The 16289-nt window shown below is 39.2% G+C and overlaps 1 protein-coding gene across 1 annotated transcript; it reads left to right on the top strand.

The window, feature by feature from the left end:
• Positions 1-2552: 2552 nt before the first annotated feature.
• LOC104465705 (epithelial-stromal interaction protein 1-like) lies at positions 2553-15418 on the top strand (the record flags this gene model as incomplete). Its single annotated transcript, XM_010078862.1, has 5 exons — positions 2553-2646; positions 5887-5970; positions 8757-8830; positions 10367-10472; positions 15398-15418. Coding segments are annotated over 5 exons (379 nt in total), but the record flags the coding sequence as incomplete, so codon positions are not given.
• Between the last annotated feature and the right edge of the window lie 871 nt (positions 15419-16289).

Genomic DNA, 16289 nt, shown 5'->3' with positions numbered 1-16289 from the left:
GAAAGACAAAATACCCTCGTAAGATTGCACCAGCTTAACCAGTGCTCCTCCTGAACAGCTCTCTTCCCTTCAGACTAATACTTAGTGGCAATAAGAGCTTAGGTTAGCAGCCTGTTAGGAGGGTGCTATCTTCTTGGTTTGTCTAAATTTTGGATCTCCTTTTGCATAGCTAATTTTGAATGGTATCAGGATGCTATTGTATTCAAATGATTTTCAGCTCATGCTCTTCTTTCCTTAATATTAATTAGTTTAGAGGAGCACATTTTATTAGCATCTTTCATTAGCCCTTGAAGTTTTAGCAAGTGAGTGAGGTATTGCTCCAACTGTCTGAATGTGGAGCTCCTATGGACACTTTGATATGCTGATTTCCTTCTGGAGTTAATGTTTTCCTCTCTGGAACATTAATTGAACTATCATCTCTCCAACTTGCCCCTTTCCCTGCAGCATGGCTTATGCTATGCTCTGCATTGTTATGACTTTAGGTTTAATGTTATGAAAAATACTATTCAGACAATATTTTGACAGTCTGGTAACTCCGGATGCATTGCTGGTTTTCCATAGAGATGAAACACAAAGAATTAACATATATGACTGACTTGACTGAGTTTGTCTTTAGTCAGGTTTGGAAACCTGAATCCCTTTCTTGTGATAGGGACACTCTATTAATGTGTTACTTAATTTGGTGTAGTGGGGTGCTTTCTGTATTCAAAGGCAGTGCACAGTCTTGCTGAGAAACTTCATTTCTTCCATTCTTGTAACCATCTGTTCTAATACTAAGTCAGCTTTTCATGTGTCAGAGTGCTGATAGGGAGAAGGCAATGTCCTAACCCTCCATTGCATTTTTATGCAAGTAATGAGAACTTACACATACCCCCTGTCATTCTTTTGACATCCCTAAGGAATTAAGACATTCAGCTAAATCCTCAAGTTCCCAGATATTTCTTTAAAGAGCTGCAACCTTCTCAAATATGTTCCAGACTTTCTGTAGGAGTTTTTAGTTTTTCTGGTGTATAAAGAAATTGTTGTTTAGCAATTTTAGCATAGGTAGAGAAACACAAAATACACAATTTAAAACTTCAAGTTCCAAAAATTATTGTGTGCAATGTCACCCCTCAGCCACTCATCTTTCATGGAAAAAAATGTGTGCTTAATGCTTGGGTAAGAAGAGGTTATTAATCAATTTAACCTTGATATACAGGTGCTTTGTTAGGTTAGGGAATCTTATGTTTCACTTGGTTCTTTCTGTATTGTGCATTGGCTGAGGTCCATGTTAACTGCCCAGGTAATGGATGAAAGGGAGTGAACTGGGAATGTTGTGACTCTAAAAGCATGGCTTGCTACAGCTTAAGCAAGTACTGTGTACCTGAAGTGGTAACATGGTTTTGTATTGTGTAGAGTAGCACAGAAGAACTTGTGGGTTCTTGTTCTTCTTCCCCACTTCTGCTCAATATACCCCCTGACCAGCAAGACATTTTTGAAAAATGCGTCTGCTCACCATTTCAGATGATGGAGTGAAATATAAAAACACACTTGATAGTCTGTTTCAGCAGTTAGTCATCATCACTCTTTGGCAGCCAAGGCTTTTTTGCCAAGGTTAAGTAGCTGTCTTTGGTGGTGTCATCCTCTCCCCCATAGAGCTACCTGGTTGCACTGTTAACAGAGTAAATCTTTGTGTTGAATGCCCCTTGAAGCACTCTTTCTGCTCTCACTTCACTACTTTCATGCTTTCCAAAGCTGTATACGGAAATAAAATTGCCCCTTTCCTCTAACTCTGTTCCTCTTGAGTGAGCAAAGACTTGGATAGATATGCCAGGGACTGCAGGCTCGGAAACAAGTTTGTGGTCACGGCACTGAAACTCTTATTCTTACCATTTGTTTATGTTGTTCCTTGTGACTTTTTTTAACTGTACTTGGTTGAAACTGTGAGCAAAGTGATGCAACTTTGAAAATCTGGTTTACAGGAGAAGTGATTGGAAAAATAAAATTGTCCTTGCCAGAATAAGAAATAACAATGTTGTGCAATTCTGCTTCAAATGAAGACAAGCATTTTTTTTTTCAATGCTACAAAATGCTTCAAAGTCTTGCTGCTTCATTAAGTATTCTGTTGTAAGGGTTCATTGTATAACTGTGAAAGAAAATTCCTTAAAATGAGCTTTTAAATTACTTATCTGAGTTTTATGGATCTGGTAGAAGGATTTGCAACAATTCAGTGAAGCAGTTGCATGTTGATGAGGTCCAATGGTCTGTGAGTCTGTGTTTGAGGAGCTTTACAGTGAGGAAAGAAAGCACAATCACATTTAGACCCCAAATATGCAAATGACAGTAACTGTTTTCTTAAAAGTTCCTCCCAGCAAATGTCTTCTTTACGATATAAGTTCTGTATCCTCTGTCCCATATAATTCTATCTGTCTCCATAACCTTTTTTCCACGTGTGATGTTTTTCAGCAGTCACATGATAAAATGTCTAGGCTAGATTCCAAGGGTGGAATAAAAAGCTGTATTTATTTTTATGGAAGCACTAACAGTTCTATTTGGATTGGATTTCTTCATAGCAAAACCACTGAATTATTGAACAGATTGGACGTGGGTTTGCCAAAGAGTGATTCCTGTCATATTGCTAATCGTGGCCCAGAATCTACAGCATGGGTAAGCAAAAACATGGCATGTGCAATATTTTCTGTCAGCTTTCCAGGTGCTGTCAATAGTGTAATATTAGAATATTCTAATTGAGCTTAATTGCCTAGACATAACACAGTGAGTACCAAGGAGACTTTCTGGGTGTATGAGATTGCCTACTTTGTCTCTTATACACTGGCAGAGTATCCTACACAGCAGGGGAGTGCCTTTATTACTTACATACAGATCTCTCTCTGATAAATGAAAGCCAGATTTGTAGTCTAAGGTCAAATCAGAATCTTAAATGTGCTCTGTACCCATCAGTTGGTGGCAAGCTTTTAGGAAATCTCAACTAGTTCGTGTCAGCGGATGCTTTACAGCATTGAAAATCCAGTCAGAGGAGAAGTTTATGCTTATTTCTCACTGCATCCTGAAAGTAATTTCATAGACTGCTTGGGGACTTTGTCCCAGTTTGAATTAGCCTGGTGAGTGTCAATGTAGTTAGGAAATAGATAAAGTATTGCTTAAGTTTCATTATTCTAATTGCCTCAATTGACATTTGATTAGTCTTTTTGTGTCTAAACAAAGCTTTCCTACTGATGTAAAAACTTTGAGTGAGGAATATTAACCCTGAGACAGAAGCATTTCTTCTTTAGGGAGGTTTATAGTTGGGGGAAGACAGAGAACAGACAGCCAAGTGGACCAAAATTGTTGTTACAAGCAATAGTCCTTAGTCAGCAGAAACTTGGAAGTATCTAGTCTGGGCAACCCTCTGTTATATACAACCTTGGACACCAACAGTTGAGTAGAGGGAGGGAAAGATTTACCTCTGTATTTCCTCTGAAGCCTTGGAAATGTGCAAGACCGTCCTGTTATAGAAATTGCTGCAAACAGAATATGTGACAGCTCTGTCTTGCCTCTAGTATGTCTTCCTGGTTTTCGGTTGCATGAAAAATGAAGGTAATCCTGAACGTAGGTTCCTTTCCCCTTTGATTCCTCAAGTAATTTTGTTTCTCTGAAAACCATAAAGAAATTTTAGCATGTGTGGGCAGATTTATAGCTTGAAGGAGCCAACTTCTGCCTAGCATTGCTGGACAGAAGGTCAGTTGCAGGAGAGTGACTTTCAGACTGTCTTTTGTGGTCCTGGGCAGACAAGGAAGATGAAGGACTATGGGAAAGGAAAAAAGATGTCTTGAAACTACTTCTGCCTCCCTCTTGAAGCATCCAATGCTCTGAACAGTGGGGAGCATGTTCTTTGGTAGGGAAGACCCAGCTCTGCAGCCTTTCGTATGGTGAACATTGAGCTGAGAAGACAGGTGAACTCATGTCCCCAGGACTGACTTGGATTTCAGCATTTTAGTGTAGTGTCTTCATATCTATGCTGAAGTGTGTGGATGCCTGAAGGAACACTGAATTCTTTCAGGTGTAAAGATCCTACTTTTAGCCTTTGCCTTCTACTTCACCTACTTATGTGTGCCTTTCTCATTCCAGTTTTTGAGTGGTTTCTTAGTGAGTTATCCCAAATTACATACTATAGTTTGCTTTACCAGTATCCAAGCAGATAAAATACATGGTTTATCTGTACTGGGTTTTATTAACATCAGCTGATGTTATAACATGTCTTTTGTGTGGCAGCATTTCTATAGCTTCGTGACTCAGTTAATCACTTGCTTATAATGCAGAAATGCAGTTAGCAAAGTGTCTTCCCAACCAACTTGGATGAGGTACACTCTGTAGGCACAGCCTCTGTGCTATGTGTAAGCACACAACCAATGAGCTGTTATCCAAATAAACTTGGTGTAGTACCAAAATGCTAAACCAGTGGGAAAACTTGAACTCTAATCGTGATGTTCTCTTGGACCTGTCCATTGTCTGAAGTAATTAAAAGATTCAGGAACATTGTATTTGAAATAGTGAAGTGCAGTAAGCTTAGGAAGTGCCTGACATGCAAGTTAAAAGGAGGTCATATTTATATATGATTATTTAACTTTATAATTCATGTTCTAAAAAAAGTTTGGGACAATGTAATGTTGATCAAGTTTTTTCCCTTACATTGTTTCTTTGATAGTGATATTAATTTAGCACACCTAGTTCAAATATCAGTGTCAAATATTACTTGATGTGCATGAATAAATTTGATTTCTGTGGAGTAACTCTGTCATTGGTGACTTTTTTGGCCCACTTATTTGATCAATCTCATAATTAATTTTAATCCTGTCTCTCAAAGTGTTACCAATCCTGTGCAGATTTTTATCATCTTCCAACTTGATTAACATACACTGCACACGTTCTCCAAGCCATTACGGAGAGTAGTGAATAATATTGGGCCCAGAATGAGCCTCCCCGGACACATGTAACAACTCCTCCCAACTCAAAATTGAGCTATTAATAATTGCTTTCTCCATTCAGTCTTTTTAGCAAATTATGTGCCTGACGGTTTAATGGTGTCATTCTGCATGCATATATCAAGTTTCGAGAACATTGTGTAGACCTGCAACAAATTTCTCACTCAAGTCAAACCTGCATGCTTCTTGTATTAAATTATACTGGCTCATTATTTAGTGTGCTACACTGTGTCCCTGCTCAAAGACTTTACGGTATAAGTTCCTATGTATAAGATCCTAAGGATCCTACAAGATCCTAGTGGTAGGCTGGGTCTTTGCCTTTGCTAAGAACTACAACTTGTGAAAGACCAGCACTAGTTATCACGGTGAAAACCTACACAGTTGGATACTTTACTCATGGTGTGTAGTTCAGATTTCAGTTCTTGTGAGTGCTTGACAAATAATGCATCAGACTTGATCTCTCAGCTTTTGTTGCCCTACCTCCACAAATGCCTTTCCAATACTCCTGTGAAAATAATCCTGGGTTCCCCTCTGTATCGCATCTCCCTTCTGCTTTGTTATCTTGGTAATATTTTCAGTACTTTTCCTTCTTCACAGAATATGTCATCTCACTATCCTATATCCTGATTGTGTTTTCTGACTGCTCGAGCTGTCTTTATGATTGCCACTGGGACATGGAATAACATGTGCTGTGGCTGCCTTGTTGTGAAGTGCAGATGGACATCCAGCCAAATCAAATGACTGAGAGGCTTTAGACCACTTCTTTAAATTCTAGTCTTGAGACTAATATTTTTTTTAAGTAACTGGAGTCATTCAACTGCTTCGTTTTTGTTAATTGCCTGTATAAATATTCGTGAATAAGGTTTGGGGTTTTGGTCCCCACTCTCCCCACACCAATATGTTTATATTCTCTGATGAACAATAGACTAGGAGCCGTACTTATAAGCAAGCTCTTCGAGAGGATGAAAACAGAAGATTAGAGGAAATGAAGCAAGAACAACGGAGGAAGGTAATTATACATTAACAGTTTGCATATTGTATCATTTTTACATACTGTGAAACCAGTCAAATACATTGATTACTTGTAGCCTATGCACAGAGGTTCTCTTTAGCAAAAGCGATTTAGTCACTGTTTTCAAATATTATGAGAGATGAGACAAGCTGTAAAATTTGGACAGGGACAGGACAATTATCTTCTGGGTTCAAGGCTATTAGAATCTGGATGACTAGCTCCTGTTCAGCTCTCTGTTTGAACAATTGTGCAGAGCATTTTTTGACCATGGTAGCTGATTTCATAGGCTAAGGAAACCAATTTCCTCTCTTTCAGGCAAAAGTAATCTTACTGAGATATTAATGATGATCTCAAACTCTGAATAGTCTCTTTCTAGAGTATCGAGGCATATGTGCCATGCCTTCCCAAACGGGAATGTGGAAGCACTCAAATTTGCTGTTGAGTCTGTATGCTTCTCTGTTCCCTTGCTAACCACCTAAGTGAAGAGTTTTGAATTGTCTAAAAAGCAGGCATGCCATAACTGCAAGTTTGAACTCCGTCTTCTGAAATGCATCTGAACCAGTGTAGTCCCTCTGGCATGGATTTGGGTACCATATCCACATAAAGTTCATCTATACAAGGCGATGGCACTGTGCTATGTCATCTGTCTTCGCTCCAGGTCTGACTGTGCAAGTATGGGGAGGGCAGCATTGACTGCAAATCATTTGAAAACATCTTAGCAAATACTGAGCTTCTTGCTATGCCTCTGCTGTTACTAACACCCAAATTAATGTTAAACTACTTCCCTAGTAGCATAATCCTGGTGCAACAAACTCCACTCAGTGAGTTTCTACTGGAGCTTGACAAGTGGCTCAGCCCCCCTCACGAATATCTTTCTTTAAATGCTGGGGATAAGTGTCCTCATTGCATAGCATTCTAGCAACCAGGATGCTGGAAACAAAAAGGTGGGGGAAAAGGAGGCTCTTAATTGCTTTCCCATTAGGTATATGCTTATTCCCAGGAACTACACAGAGGAAAAATCTTTGAAAGCTGGTCCTGATGAATGTAAAACCTATAGCTGTTGTATTCTTTACATTTATTCCTCCATAGAGAAAATAACTACAGGTGTGAATTAGCATATAGATTTGGTGTTAGGGATTCTTGTAGAGCTTTAGACTCTATCGATTTCCACAGATTGCTAAGAAAGTGTTGACTGCTTCTAGGGCTGCTCTTTCTTGGTACATGGTTCCAAGTGCTCCTTGCCTTCAGTTGCTGCTACCTATTGTGCAGAGTAATGCGCTACTTACAAACCTCCTGTAAATAATATGTATTTTAAAGGCTCCAATAATTGTCCCTCAGATATATGTTGGCTCATTTCTTCTTCAAACTAGTATTTATTAAAGTAATTGTGAACTCTGTCGTGTGTGTACCTCCTAGCACTGTGTAGCTATAAAACGTATAGGTATTGTCAGTTCCTTTTTTTTTTTTTTCTTTTGGAGCAGGTTTTAATATGTATTGCTTGATTTAGAAATTTTCAGTACACTTTGAACAGAGCATCATATACACACAATATATTTCAGAACATTACTCCAAGAGAGGGCTCAGCATAGTGGAAAGTCAGATACTGGGTTTTAATTTTCAGGTTGAATAGTTATTTAAAACAGTGAGAATTAAGGTTGGCTTTTTATTTCTTAATCCTGTTTCTTCTTTTAAGCCTAGACAAATATTGATACACAACACATTCACAGTTATTGATTTTCTTTATACATTTATTGCAAAGTTTTTATTTAATGTTCCACTTAAATTGATTTTTTTATAAAAAAACTCTGTGGTTGCATTCAGTTATTGAAGCTTTTATCTAACTGCGTCATTTTATTTTAGTTCCTATTCCTACTGCTGCTCAGTTGCTATGGAAAATATGAAAGATGGGTCTGTTCCTGTCCCTTCCCCCTCACCCTGCAAGACAAATTTTCTTTGCAGAAAAATCTGAATCTTCAGTTCTTGAGTACATTGCAGGGAGCAATAGCCAGTCAAATAAGCACACATGCAGAGCAGAGTCATAAGCTGTGTTTCCTTCGCAGTCCTGGCTAAAATTTCATAAGCAAACTCTCCTCTGAAAATAATTCCCTTTGACACTGTTTGTATACCTTAGCATCATGCAAGGTAAGGGTGGTCAGCTGCAGCATGGGGAGCTTGCACACACTTTCACCGCACCAACAGGTACCATTTGCTCTTCCGTTGCCCTTGGGGGAGCCCCAGGGAGCTGGAGCTGACACACCATGCCACATGCCCCCACTCTAATTTTCTCATGCTCCATGGAGGCAGGGGGCGAGGGGCATGTCTCCTTCGCACCCTGCAGGTGTGACAACTAGGTCTGATCCTGCTAGAGGGCTTTGTCTGTCTTTCCCTTTGGACCAACAGGGAAACTCAGACCCGTGGGTTGGGGCAAGGGGAAGCAGACTGGTGCCTGACATATCCCTTTAAATGTAGGACTGTAAATGTCTGAATCCTGTAACTTCCCACTTTTTAGGGCACAGACAAAACTCCTTCAGTGCAATGCTAAACAGAAAAATGAGCTCAGTTTTTAACATAGTGCTGTCACATAAATGCTGTTGAGACAAGTTCAGGAAATGGCATATGGCTCTAGTTGAAGCTAACACCATGTGGAATTAATTGGGTTTGCAACATAGGTATGTTAGTTAAAAGTAAGTTTGTTGTGGTTTGTTTTTGTGTTGGTTTTGTGGTTGGTTTTTTTTTTTGTGTTTTTGTGGGGTTTTTTTTTTTTTTAATTTTAACATTCCCAGGCTGAATTAATGGAATTTAGACAAAAGCAGGAAGAAGAAGCCAGGACAAGAGCACATCAAAACGAACAGAGGAGGTATGATACAAAAAATGCAGAATACACTTCAATTGATCTTCTGTCCGGAAAGGGTCTCAAAACTGCAGGCATTCATGATTTAGAAGACTATAGCAATGAGAATCCCTGGCCTCGCCTCTGGTTTAACTTTGCCTTCCAATAAGCTGCTAATACCCGTCATTACAACTGCTCACTGTAATGCAGTATCACCCCAAGTGCCTTTTTCACTTTATCCTATCAGCATAGGACAGAGCGTAGTGCAGAAACTATAAGTAGTTTCCATGAGTAACTACTAGTACAGTAGTTTCAGCTGGGAAACAGTTTATTTATTTATCTATCTGTTTATTTATTTATTTATTTTTACTTTATTTTAGAATTAGCTACTTTGTCCATGCCACATTTTGCTGTTGACTGTCACTGAAGTTAACAGGCAGATATAAACATGGGATTAGATATGGGTACAAATAGCAGCTGCTTTGCAGTAAGGTCTTCTGCAGCTGCAGTGCTGCATGGCCCAGGCTGCACCCCACTGCTGTGCCCTCTCTGTGCTCAGCAGTTCTAATCTTGCACTCCTGTCACTTAACTGACTTTCCATTATCTTGAAGCACAGCTTTATTCTCAACTTTGTTTTCTGCTGGTAAAAAGATACAACACTCAGGCTGAAAAATAAAACCACTTTTTTTTTAATGCCACTAGGGAAATATATTTAAAAAAAATTACTTCTGTAGGCAACCGCTCTCCATACTGTTTTCATTTCTTCATTTTTTCTTAGCAAAGATACTGAAATAATTACCCATAGAAGTTAATGAAGGATTTTCGATTCAGTCCATCTCACATCCCTAGATAGAAATAATCCAGTATCTTGCATTTTACATCATTCTTACCAATAACATTGTAAAACGTTAAAACAACAGTCATGTCTAAGCATGTGTGTCAGTCCTAAGCATTAATAGAGAGGAAAAAGAAAGAGTTTTTGGAAGGTCTGAAAATATTTAAAACAGATTGAGGGAAAGTGTATTTGTATGTGTGTGTGTTTTCCAGATTGATAGAGTAGTACAAGAAAATGCTAGAGTTTACTTCAGAGCTGTTTTTTTTTGCTACACAAATTGTCTCTATTAGTAACAAGCTTAAGTGGGTTTTTTTTTTTAATTGGCATTAGGAAATCAGTACTTCTAGAAACTCTCCTTCTGTACTGAAGGCTGAAAGACTACCTAAGGTGAGTTGTCGAGATAGCTCACCTCCCTGATAAGGTGGGTGGTGGTATGCAGGTCATCCCTCTATGGAGAATTTTGGTGCATTTCTCACAGCAGCCAAGGTATGCCTCTAAATCACAATGGACTGATCACAGGATAAGGATGCACCTAGTGAATTGAAAATGAAATCCACCCTTTCTCATGCCAGTCCATGGTTGTTCAGCACAGGCTTGAAAAACATAGGAAGATGGACATTGAACTGAGAATAAGGAAGGCCACTCACAGAATGTTAAAACTGATAAGTTTTTGAATTCCTCAGCTACCTACAATCATTATTAATTTTTTGTTGTTGTTGTATTTTAAGGGTAAATAATGCTTTCCTGGACAGACTCCAGAACAAAGCACAAGCTAATAGCATCTACCAACGTGGATATTCTGGGAGTCTGGACTGCCTCAGTAATGGCACCTGGGTAAGCATTTTGGGTACCAAATGTGAAAGCAATGAAATTGTTTAAAAGTTGACTTCTTCCCCAGATACTGTTATAGGTCTGTGTGCATTTAGCGTGCCTGGCAGAACTTACAGTCCTTGCTGGCAGCCTACAATAGCTTTTAAGAAGAAATCTTAAATATACAAGCTGTTCAAATGGAAGCAGGGAGGAACAGCTGCTCTTGCAGCAGAACTTGATTGCATGGAACCGCATCTGAGGTACTTCCTTAAATTCAGAACAAGAGTAGTGAAATTGTAAGGGATTTTTTGAAAGTCTTTGAATTAACTATGTTTGGAAATGCTGTAAATATTTTAATATGATATTGAAAGTGGAGGGGAAAAAATCCCATGAAAGGTCCAGATGTTCATTTTTCACCCATATAAAATTATGACAAAGAAGACCCAACTATATCCAATTTAACATACATAGTATTTGTAAGGATTCTTTGAAAAAAAGATATCTTGACTGTAGCCTATTAAACATCCATTAAATATTTTCAGCTGTCCTAATGAAGCATTAATATGACTGTTGTTTAGAATTGCACTCTTCAGTGTTAAAAAACAAAAGAATTATGTAGTATTCCCCTTATGGAAATTTCCATCAGGTTGAAATTCCATTGGTGAGAGGACCATAGTGCAAAAATGGCAGATTTATAAAGAACAGCAAAAGGATGAGAGTCTATGAGAATTTAGTGAATGTGCCAGTGTAGAGAAAGAAGTTTAGTTGATAACCAGAAAAGCTTGGATTGGGTTAGTTGGACTGTATAGTGCAGAGGTGTATCTTGGCAGATGAATGCCAGGAAGATTCGGGTTCAAGCATCTACAAAGTCAGGGCATGATAAGCAGACAGTCTTGCTGCTGCAGTTTTCCAGATACTGGCACTGGAACAAAAGAGTGTCTCAATCACTGCAAACTTTGGGTAAGCCCTGGGCCATGGCGGAGGGCTCAGGGACCTTGGAGTGAGGCTACCTCTGTGCATAGCAGTTCTCTTGGTCTTCCTGAGAGGAGGCAGGACCTGCCAGCACAACCTCTCCTAAGGTCTAGTGGCAGCTGCTTGGAGAACCAGTTGGTTAGGGGCTTTACTGGTACAGCCTGTATCATGTGCCAGAAAATCCAGTAGCTGTTGGAAGGCAAGCTACAGATGTCCAGGCTAGTAAAAGAGTATGAATAACAGAGCACTCTGTATGGCACGCCTGGACCATCTCCTCCTCATCTACTTCTCTGCAGACAGCAGAATTAGAGACTTCAGGTAGGACAGAGCTAATTGATACCTAGTAAGGAGCAAAAGGTAATGTCTGCTGGATGGGGCTTGGCTAACAAGGCAGCAAGGGCAGAAATTATTATTTTTATTTCAGTTCGTGTCCTTTATCCCAATTTATAAACTGTTTCCTGATAAACTTGAAAGAAAGCCTGTGACACAGCCAAGATCCCCAATATCTAAACTTGAGCATCTCCATCAGAGCCCCTGCTGTGACCACTGAAAACCTTGCCATTGTCTGCAGAGGGAGCAGGGTTTTGCCTTTGGTCAGATTCCATGTGTCCTCTTCCACAGGGCAGGTGTTGGTACCACCAAACAAGTGCACTCAGCCCAGGCAGTTTTAACAACAGACATATCTGTGACATACACAACCAATCTAAGCTTTTTAAAAAACATATATGCTCGAAGAATGCATCAACACAAAAGCAATAAAAGCTTGTGTGTAGAACAGATAAATTTCCTACTCTGATGTTTACTTAATGGCTCCCAAGGAGCTTGCCTTCTGTTGGGTAGTGCTAGATTATCTGTTTTTCTTTCATGCTGTAATGTGAGATTAGAAGACTAAACAAAGGAGGGAAAAAATAAACTATTAAAGAATATGTCATAATGAAAAGGAATTTAAAATGAGTACTGGTAACAGGAGCAAGCAAGAAAAATATCTCTCAAAAGATAGGCTGGAGGCTGCAACCTCAGTGTCTTTGATTATACTAAGATTCTTCTCCCTTCCCTTGGGATTTTCAGCAAAAAAAAGATGAACTCCAGGTAGGGTTTACAAATTGTGTAGTCCGCAGCGTGGTGTTTTACAAGGGAGCTAACCAAAGCAGGTCAGACTATGTACTAAGATTAAAAGAAATTTAAAAGGTTCCTGAAGTTAAGACCTGCAGGTAATTTCCGAGCCTGCTCTGTCTGTGCAGTAGCACTGAAGAGGAAATATTTATTCTCTTTGCTGCTTCTTTTTGTCCTGATTGAACTCTTTATAGTCACAAACATTCCACACTAACAGAAACTGAACATCATGCCATGTTATCAATCTACCTGCTGTATTTCTCATTATTATTTCTATTAGTCTGGTTTCCTAAGGAAATTAATTTTGTTCAGTCACGCTGTCTGTCTACATGTAGTAAGGTTTTCAGCCTACTGGCTAATCTTAGTCAAATTTGAAAGGGAGTATAAGTCTCAAAGATAATTAAGGGTCTATGCGTTTCATGAAAAGCAATGGCTGGGCAGAAGAGAGACCTCAAAACACTGCCCCGCTCTGAGGGGTGGTAGGAAGGACCTGGGCACTCTGTGTGTTGCCAGGCTGCAACACTCTGGCCGATCAGCATGGGCACAGCTCCAGAAAAGCTGCACCTCTGCCCTGTTTTCCTGGGGGCTAGGGGATGCAAAAGGGGACATGGATATCACACGGACATGGAGAGGAGATGGGGAAGGCAAATTTATTGTGTGTGTCTGGGAAGGGGGGAGGAGAGCTGTTGCATTGCCCAATTGTGCCTTAGTCGATAGGAAACCAGTTTTCATTAATTCATCTGCCCTGCAGACATCTTCTGTTTTATTAGGAATATTTGTAAGCTGTTATTTTAAGAATTATCTTCATGAAAGTAATCTTTTCGCCCTTTTTGGTTATAAATGCCAGGGCACTCTCTGGGTGGTTATGTGGTTTCTTTTTTAATGGGAAGAACAATTTAATTAATTTCCACTTCTCTCTGTGAGCTATTGCACCCTTGAGAGAGCAGCAACTCTTGTTGTGTGCTGTCAAGAAAGTTTTGATGTCCTTTGCACTGCCATTGTCTGTAACATAAGGATAAACCTTTTAGGATAGGAGGGTAAAAAACCAACAATTGTAATTTTTGACCTCAAAGTTTAATCAATAAGATTTGATCCTTACTCAGCTGGGACCTATGACTTAGTATCTGTTCACTGTAATTGAAAAAATGATCAGATTTATTTAGCAATTAAAACACTTCTATTTTTTCAAAAGAATAACATTAAAACAAGTTGCACATTTTTGTATTCACTCACTCGTGATCTGCCCATGTTCAAGTACGGAGGGATTTGTAGAGGCTAAGTGCTAATGTGTGGCATTGGCTCTGGCCTTTGTTTATTTTTCAGTGGAAATGGAACATTGTCAAGGACCCTTTTATCTATTCTATTAATGGGGAGAGGTCACATAGGGAATAAATGAAACTTACATGTCTACTCTTCTTTAATGAAATACTAGGTGTCTTGCTGAAACTCTCTGAGCTATAGTAAACCCAGAATGTAGAAGTCAACATGACATATTATACCTTCCTGTTTCATGTCTCCATTACGCCCAAAGTCATGCATAAGAATGAGAAATGCTCTTTTGGATGCTGACTTTGCTGTTTCAGTTGATGCATAATTCTAGATATTTGTTGTGGGAAGCAACTATGCCCTCAATACACAGGTGCAGTGTGACAGGAAACACTCTCTTCCTTTCCCATATGCTGAACAGGAACTTGATGGATGCTGGATAAATCTGTTTTGAGGAAACATGATTTGTGGATAAAACTATTTTAAATAAACATGGTTTGTGGATTAGCACTTGCTTTAGTTCTTCTAGCATGATCCATGGGAATGTTTCTTTGGAGTCTCAACCAGCACTTGATTTATGCTATTTGCCACCAATTTAAGAGGGATCATGTCATGAAGTTTACTGCTGCACAGCAAAGAAGAACCATAGCTCAAAGGTCCCTGAAGTTACAAGGCCAGGATGTGTGCCACAATTTTCCATATACAATCAGTATTTAATGCAGACTTTCATGAATTTTTAGACGGATAAAGTTGCACTGAAAATGCTGGTTTCCCAGCACAAAGAAAAAGCTTTTATTTAACATGGGAATGTTGAGAATAGAATATTTATATAAGAAGGTTCCAGAGTGCAATCCACAATTGTTATGTTTGTTTCAACGAAGAATGCAGTTTGCTAACTTAGCTTTTATGTGGTTAGTCTGTGTACAATCTGTGTTGGAAAGATGATTGATTTTTTTCCTAAAACTAGTTGTTTTGGGTTTTTTAATTGAGAGTAATATGCTTGTCTTTCCTGGCAGAAGGATGGCAGAAAATAAATAAACTACTCAGCAGAAGTATCAGCATCTATATAGGGACCTCAGATGAGTAGGTCCAGAAATGCTGTAGCTGAGTTTAATGACTTACCTCTGACAAGGCAGTCAAACAGCATATGCAGGTGTGTTCTGCCTGGCTTGACTCTGAGCTCAATCATTCTTTCCTTTGAAAATCTCATTCTAAAAGAGAATAGTGAGAGTATGGGGAGGAGCAAAGAAACTTTTCACTCTTCCCAATTGTGTGAGATCAAGAAAGGATTGAGGCATCTGAAGATATTTGGAATACATCGAGGTTGATTTTTTCCAAAACCAAGATATATTTATCTCCTGAGTCGATACGCCCTGCTATTCATATTGAGTTCAAATTGAAGAAATATTTATTGCTAGAACTGGATTATTGTGGAAGGGTTTACTTGTATTTTGAGTGGAGTTTCAAAAGACAGGAAATGGCACCAAGTAAGCAAGAAAGTTCCACACAACTGGATAACCGTAATTCCTTGCATAAGTATGTGATTGTACTGTACATTGTACATTGTACTGTACTAAGTATTTTTTTCTTTTGTCGAGGAGTCAAACTACTTGGAGTAAAGGAGGAGAAAGGTAAGAATAATGAATTTGTTTGTTCATTTTATTACCAATGCTGGCATTAAGTTAGCTTCGTGTTTGACATTTCATGATGACAGTTTATGTGGTTTAATTCTCAAATAATATGAGAGGGGACATTAAAGTAAATACTTTCTAACTCTGTGTTCGGGGCCATGAAATGGCACGTAGGTATTCTGAAACACATTCTTTTATAAATGCCCCATCCCTGGAAGTGTTCGAGGCCAGGTTGGATGAGGTTTTGAGTAACTGGGTCCAGTGGAGGGTGTCCCTACCCATGGCAGGGGGGTTGGAACCAGATGATCTTTAAGGTCACTTCCAACCCAAACCATTCTATGATTCTGTAAAGAACTGCACAACATGTATTTCAAGTCAGAGGAAGTGCTGATGGCATGGAAGGCATCTGCTGGGAGTGCCTTGATATTTGGTGATAAAACCTCAATACAGCTATGTTCTCTGTGAATGGATAAACCTGGGCAGCTGAGGAATGTGGCTGGAAATGCCAGAGATGACTCTGCAAACTTTCAGTGGTCTTAAGTGAAAGAGGATGACTTTGTCATGGGCTGTGTTCTTCCTACTATTTCCCATGAGCAAAAAGGGATACTATTCATGTCAGTGGAGGCTGTTGGTAAAACACCACTACTGAATGGGAGAAATCAGGCCCTCTGTTTTCAAATTACCCTTTCATAAGGCTCGCTGCACCTATATTCTTTTCTGAAAGGGGTTCCCTACCCTAATTCCTGGTTCCGATATAAAGATTTGTGTAGAGCTTTTACTTCTAGGCTTGGAGACTTTTGAAGCAACTTCAGGTACTGACACACATTATTCTTGCCTTAGGAGATGGCTTTGACATAAC

The sequence above is a fragment of the Pterocles gutturalis genome, unplaced genomic scaffold (assembly GCF_000699245.1).
Source record: "Pterocles gutturalis isolate BGI_N339 unplaced genomic scaffold, ASM69924v1 scaffold19628, whole genome shotgun sequence".
Classification (NCBI taxonomy): Eukaryota; Metazoa; Chordata; class Aves; order Pterocliformes; family Pteroclidae; genus Pterocles; species Pterocles gutturalis.
This window is presented reverse-complemented; position numbering and strand designations above follow the sequence as displayed.